Here is a 7,221-nt window from a genome sequence, read left to right on the forward strand (position 1 = left end):
CCTTCAGTTTGCCTTTTTCTGATGGGACTTTCCTCTCTTAATTTTTTTGTTATTTAGGAGAACTCCCGGAAGCCCCATCTTCCTCCTCATGCCCATTGCCTGACCAGAGCCACCCTGCACTCAAGAGAGCTTCTCAGTTTGCTCAGTGTAAGTATGTGGTCCACTTTAAACCTGGGTTTGGCTTGCTGTGGAGCAGAGCTTCGAGAACATCGTATGTCCATCTCCCTACTGCTAGGGCCACTCCTTGGCTTACTGCACATGAGTGTGTTCCCTATACTAGGTCCCTCCACGAGGGGAGCTGATTGCAAAGGCAAAGCAGGTTGAGACTCTAGATCCAAGAGCACTCAAGAGTCCAGCCAACCTTTGAGCCTCTCTGCTGTGGCCACCAACTACAGCCAAATACCCAAACCTGCTGAGGTATTTCTGCATCTGTGCTGTGGCCACCAACTACAACCAACTGCCTTTTCCTAAACCTGCTGAGATATTTCTGCCATCTCAGTCTGGGACAGTCCTTAAGAGCATGGATCCCGGAGCCAGACTGCTTGGGTTTGAAGCCCAGCAGCTCCACTAACTAGCTGTGTGATCTTGAACAAGTCACTTAAACTCCTAGAGCCTGGGTTTCCTCATCTGTAAAATGGAGATAATATAGTACTTCTCTTGCGGGATTGCTATGAGGGTTAAGTGAGTGAGTATGAGTAAAACACCTGGAGTAGTCATGTTTTATAAGAGTTAGCAATTTATTCACTCAATAGGAAACCGTATTAAATATACAAAGTGAATAAGATATGGTCCTTCATCAGGAAGTTTCAGTTTAACTGGGAAGGTATAAACAGCTAGATAGATAGAAGATGGGCCAGGCACGGTGGCTCATGCCTATAATCCCAGCACTTTGGGAGGCCGAGGCAGGTGGATCACTTGAGGTCGGGAGTTCGAGACCAGCCTGGCCAACATGGAGAAACCCCGTCTCTACTAAAAATACAAAATTAGCCAGGCATGGTGGTGCATGTCTGTAATCACAGCTTCTCTGGAGGCCGACGCAAGAGAATTGCTTGAACCTGGGAGGCAGAGGTTGTGGTGAGCTGAGATCGTGCCATTGCACTCCAGCCTGGGCAACAAGAGCAAAACTCTGTCTCAAAAAAAATATATATATAGGTAGGTAGGTAGGTAGGTAGGTAGGTAGGTAGGTAGATAGATAGAAGCTGGTAAGTATCATGAGAGAACACATAAAGCACCAGAGGTGTTGAGAAAAGCAAGAGATGACTTTGCTGGGTGGGCTGCCAAGAGGGCTTCCTAAAAGATGACTAGTGGGTTAGTAAAAATTAATATGGGAAAGGGGTATTGTTGATATAATAATATCAGAGGTATGTATAGAAAATTGCAAGTCGATGTACCAATTTTTTGTTGTTTGCTTGCTTATTTTTGTAGAGACAGGGTCTCTCTATGTTGCCCAGGCTGGTCTGGAACTCCTCGCCTCAAGTGATCCTCCCACCTCAGCCTCTCAAAGTGCTGGGATTCCAGGCATGAGCCACTGTGCCTGGCTTGAATTTTTTTTTTTTTTTTTTTGAGAAGGAGTTTCACTCTTGTTGCCCAAGCTGGAGTGCAATGGCACGATCTCGGCTCACTGCAACCTCTGGCTCCTGGGTTCAAATGATTCCCCTGCCTCAGCCTCCCGAGTAGCTGGGATTACAGGCATGTGCTACCATGCCTGGCTAATTTTTTGTATTTTTAGTAGAAACGGGGTTTCACCAGGTTAGCCATGGCTGGTCTCAAACTCCTGACCTCGTGATCTGCCCGCCTCAGCCTCCCAAAGTGCTGGGATAATAGGCGTGGGCCACCGTTTGTTTGTTTGTTTTGTTTTGTTTTGTTTTGTTTTTGAGACAAAATCTTCTCTGTTCCCCAGGCTGGAGTGCAGTGGCACATCTTGGCTTACTGCAACCTCTGCCTCCCAGGCTCAAGCAATTTTCCTGCCTCAGCCTCCCGAGTAGCTGGGATTACAGGCATGAGCTACCATGCCCAGCTAATTTTTTTTTTTTTTTTTTTTTTTTGAGACGGAGCCTCGCTCTGTCGCCCAGGCTAGAGTGCAGTGGCGTGATCTCGGCTCACTGCAAGCTCTGCTACAGGAGCCTACCACCATGCCTGGCTAATTTTTTGTGTTTTTAGTAGAGACAGGGTTTCACCGTGTTAGTCAGGATGGTCTTGATCTCCTGACCTTGTGATCTGCCCGCCTCGGCCTCCCAAAGTGCTGGGATTAGAGGCGTGAGCCACCGCGCCGGGCTGGCCTGATTTTTAAAATTGACATATAATAATTGTATAGTCTGGGTGCAGTGGCTCATGCCTGTAATCACAGCACTTTGGGAGGCTGAGATGGCAGGATTGCTGGAGCTCAGGAGTTCAACACCAGCCTGGGAAACATGGCAAAATCCTGCTTCTTTTCTAAATAAATTTTTAAAATAAATAAATGTAGTCATTGTACATATTTATGGGATACATAGTGATGTTTTAATACATATGATGCATAGTGATCAGATCAAGGTAGTTAGCTTATCTATCATCTGAAACATTTATCATTTCTTTCTGTTGGGTGATGTACCAATTTTAATGCCAGTGTGAGTGAAACATCACACCAAATAATTTTAATGCCAGTGTGAGTGAAACATCCCACCGAATAATTTTAATGCCAGTGTGAGTGAAACATCCCACCGAATAATTTTAATGCCAGTGTGAGTGAAACATCCCACCGAATAATTGTAATGCCAGTGTGAGTGAAACATCCCACCGAATAATTTTAATGCCAGTGTGAGTGAAACATCCCACCGAATAATTTTAATGCCAGTGTGAGTGAAACATCCCACCGAATAATTTTAATGCCAGTGTGAGTGAAACATCCCACCGAATAATTTTAATGCCAGTGTGAGTGAAACATCCCACCGAATAATTTTAATGCCAGTGTGAGTGAAACATCCCACCGAATAATTGTAATGCCAGTGTGAGTGAAACATCCCACCGAATAATTTTAATGCCAGTGTGAGTGAAACATCCCACCGAATAATTGTAATGCCAGTGTGAGTGAAACATCACACCGAATAATTTTAATGCCAGTGTGAGTGAAACATCACACCGAATAATTTTAATGCCAGTGTGAGTGAAACATCACACCGAATAATTTTAATGCCAGTGTGAGTGAAACATCACACCAAAAGATACAAAGTTGCTTTTTGCTATTCCAAGACTTCTTAGCATGGATGGTCAAAAGATGACTGGCCATGTTCTTGGTGTTCTTTTTTTTTTCCCAAAGGGGCCATCCATCCAACCTTTAACTTGAAGAGCCTTTCCTGCAGCCTGGAGGTGTCCACGGATTCCCGTACAGTGACTGTGTCTCACCGCCCACAACCCTATCGCTGGAGCTGCGAGAGGTTTTCCACCAGCCAGGTCTTGTGTTCCCAGGCCCTCTTTTCTGGAAAGCATTACTGGGAAGTGGACACTAGGAACTGCAGCCACTGGGCAGTTGGGGTGGCTTCCTGGGAGATGAGCCGTGACCAGGTCCTGGGAAGGACTCTGGACTCTTGTTGTGTGGAATGGAAGGGGACTAACCAGCTCTCTGCATGGCACATGGTCAAGGAAACTGTCCTTGGCTCAGACAGACCTGGGGTGGTGGGCATCTGGCTGAACCTTGAGGAGGGGAAGCTTGCCTTCTATTCGGTGGACAATCAGGAGAAGCTTCTGTATGAGTGTACCATCTCTGCCGCCTCTCCTCTGCACCCTGCCTTCTGGCTGTATGGCTTACATCCTGGAAATTACCTGATAATAAAGCAAGTAAAGGTGTAAGGTTTCCTCAGGGATTACAACACAGTGGTTTCCTGGTCTCTCTCCCTGTCATCAATCAGGGTAGTAACTTCAGAATACCACTTTTAAGAAAAATTACAATAGAGATTGGATCTCCCTAGGTTGCCCAGGCTGGCGTCGAATTCCTGGCCTTAAGCAGTCCTCCCACCTCAGCCTCCCAAGGTGCTGGATTACAGGTGTGAGCCACAACACCTGGCCAAGAATACCACTTTTGAAGTTAATCCTTTTGTGTGATACAGGATGAACTTGGGATGTTTGAACCCTGGACATTCCAAATAAAGGACAGGCCCCTGCCCGGCTCCTGGGAGATAACCTCTAAGCCATTAGAATATCCTGCCTGATAAGAGTGTTTTTGTTGGCCGGGCGCGGTGGCTCAAGCCTGTAATCCCAGCACTTTGGGAGGCCGAGACGGGCGGATCACGAGGTCAGGAGATCGAGACCATCCTGGCTAACACAGTGAAACCCCGTCTCTACTAAAAAATACAAAAAACTAGCCGGGCGAAGTGGCGGGCGCCTGTAGTCCCAGCTACTCGGGAGGCTGAGGCAGGAGAATGGCGTAGACCCGGGAGGCGGAGCTTGCAGTGAGCTGAGATCTGGCCACTGCACTCCAGCCTGGGCGACAGAGCGAGACTCCGTCTCCAAAAAAATAAAAAAATAAATAAATAAATAAATAAATAAGTATTAGCTTGACCTTGCAAGGTCAAGCTGAGGAGACTAAGTCAGCCATGTGGGCAGTGAAGCATGCCTATGTGACCAATCCCCAGTAAAAGCCCTAGACACCAAGGCATGGCTGAGCTACCCTGGTTGGTAATACTCTGTGCACACATCATTGTGTCCACACATCATTGCTGGGAGAATTAAGCATTATCCTGAAGACTCTGCCAGGAGAGGATAATTGGAAGTTCTCTTGGACCTTGCCTCCTGTGCCTTTCTTCATTGCTGATTTTAATCTGTAGCCTTTCACTGTAATAAACTGTAACCATGAGTACAACAGCTTTGCTGAATTCTGTGAGTCCTTCTAGGGAATCACTGAACCTGAGGACAGTCTCAGAGGATCTCTAAACACAATTTGCTACTTATCAATCGCTATGAAGAATATTGCCACAAATTTAATGGTTTAAAATAACACATATATATTATTTCACACTTTCTGTGAGTCAGGAGTCAGGGCATAGCTTAGCTGAGCTCCTACATCGGAGTTTTACAAGCTGCAGTCAACATGTCATCTGGGGACACAGGGTCATCAGAGGCTCGAATGGGGAAGGATCTGCCTCCAAACTCACATGGTTGTTGGCAGCCTTCAGTTCCTTGTGAGATGCCGGACTGAGGGCCTCAGTTTCTTTCTGGTTGTTGGCTGGAGACCACCCTCAGTTCCTTACTCCATAGGCCTTTGCAACACAGCTGCTTGCTTCCTCAAAGCCAACAAGGGAGAGGGTATCCTAGCCAGATGACACAAAATCTCACATAGCATAACCACATAAACACGTAATCATGTACATCCCATTGCCTTTGCCTTCTGTTGATTAGAAGCAAGTCACGGTACCACCCACACTCCAGGGGAGGGGATTACAGAAGGACATGAATGCCAGGAAGTGGGGCTCACGGGGGCCACCCTACAGTATGTCTAACACAGGGTGTTATTTCATACTTGATTTCCCCTATTTTTAACAACCATTTTATTGTATAAGAAAACAGATACAGAAAACTACATGAAACATGTGGAGCTTAATGAGTTATTATAAGGTAAATACCCTTGTAACTATCATTCACGTCAAGAAATAGAACCTACTACCCGCCCCAGAAGCTCCTTCCTGTGCCCCATTCTAATCACAAAACCCTCCCTGTGCCTGAAAGGAGTCTTGACTTTCACACCAAGCACTTCCTTGCATTTCTTTAGAGTTTTATCACTCAAATATGCATCCATAGCCACAGTAGTTTCATCTTGCCCATTAAAAAAAATGGTATGTCCTTTCCTTTAACAGCTTTGTTGGGAATATTATTATTATTATTATTTTTTTTTTTTTGAGACAGTGTCGCTCTGTCGCCCAGGCTGGAGTGCAGTGGCCAGATCTCAGCTCACTGCAAGCTCCGCCTCCCGGGTTCACGCCATTCTCCTGCCTCAGCCTCCCGAGTAGCTGGGACTACAGGCGCCTGCCACCTCGCCCGGCTAGTTTTTTGTATTTTTTAGTAGAGACGGGGTTTCACCGTGTTAGCCAGGATGGTCTCGATCTCCTGACCTCGTGATCCGCCCGTCTCGGCCTCCCAAAGTGCTGGGGTTACAGGCTTGAGCCACCGCGCCCGGCCGGGAATATTATTTATTTATTTATTTTATTTTGGAGACACGGTCTCACATTGTCACCCAAGCTGGAGTACAGTGGTGTGAATCTTGGCTCACTGCAACCTCTGCCTCCCGGGTTCAAGTGATCCTCAGCCTCCCGAGCAGCTGGGATTACAGGCATGTGCCACCACGCCCAGCTAATTTTTGCATTTTTAGTAGAGATGGGGTTTCACCATGTTGCCCAGGCTGGTCTCGAACTCCTGAGCTGAAGCAATCAGCCTACCTCAGCCTCCCAAAGTGCTAGGATTACAGGCGCGAGCCACTGCGCCTGGCTGACATATAATTTACATTCTATGAAATTCACTTAAGGTGTACAAATATATGTTTTTTACTGTATTTACAGAGTTGTAAAACCATCACCATAATCTAATTTTAGGATATTGTCATCACCCCCAGAAAGAACCCTCATACCCATTATTTGATGTCTCTTATCTCCTAATATACATGTCTCTCTCTCTTTTTTTTTTTTTTTGTCTTACAATTCATCCATATAAGAGCTCTGCTGTTGACTCGTACCTATTCTGAAGATGGGGACGTTCAGCTCCTGAACTAGGTTGAAGAGAAAGCCCTGTCATGCAAACCAGCCAGGCAGCATTTGACAGTATAAACTCTTCTTGCCTTTCTTTCCCCTCTAAAATGGACATCATAATTATTTGCCCGTCCTTACCTTCCTCACAGGGTTGCTGAAAGCATTAAATAAAGTTGGAGGTGAGGAAATCGGAAGAATACAAGGGTGATGATAATCACAGCAGCAATGACGGAATTGCATCTTAATATCACCCACCTTGGCCTTTATCATCCTGAGACTCACGCCTAATTTCTATACATGGTTAATCGCTCCTTCAAAACAGGGGCAAGCAGAATTCTTCCACATGGTCTACTAATATGCTTTCTGAGCCTCACCACTGCCCTGTGTGATGGGCATTATTACCTTCTTGTTGATGCGTAAGGAAGCAGAGGCTGGGACACGCGTGGTGGTTTGTCCAGGGTTGATCAGCCAGTCATGGCAGAGCTGAAACCAGGCCTAGTTTTCTCACTTT

General features: G+C 46.2%; 1 protein-coding gene across 3 annotated transcripts in view; it reads left to right on the top strand.

Annotated features, from left to right (window-relative positions):
• Positions 1 to 4,834, top strand: part of LOC105485195 (ring finger protein 135) — a 32,667-nt gene extending 27,833 nt beyond the window's left edge. For 2 of the 3 annotated variants that reach the window (XM_011747413.3, XM_011747414.3), the window contains 2 exons: positions 58 to 147; positions 3,296 to 4,834. In XM_011747413.3, the coding sequence (XP_011745715.2) occupies positions 58 to 147; positions 3,296 to 3,825 (620 nt within the window). In that variant the 3' untranslated portion in view covers positions 3,826 to 4,834. The remainder of the gene's footprint in view (positions 1 to 57; positions 148 to 3,295) is intronic. The other variant, XM_011747415.3, reaches the window with a different exon arrangement.
• The last annotated feature ends 2,387 nt before the right edge of the window (positions 4,835 to 7,221 follow it).

This window comes from Macaca nemestrina, chromosome 17 (assembly GCF_043159975.1).
Source record: "Macaca nemestrina isolate mMacNem1 chromosome 17, mMacNem.hap1, whole genome shotgun sequence".
In the NCBI taxonomy this organism is placed as follows: Eukaryota; Metazoa; Chordata; class Mammalia; order Primates; family Cercopithecidae; genus Macaca; species Macaca nemestrina.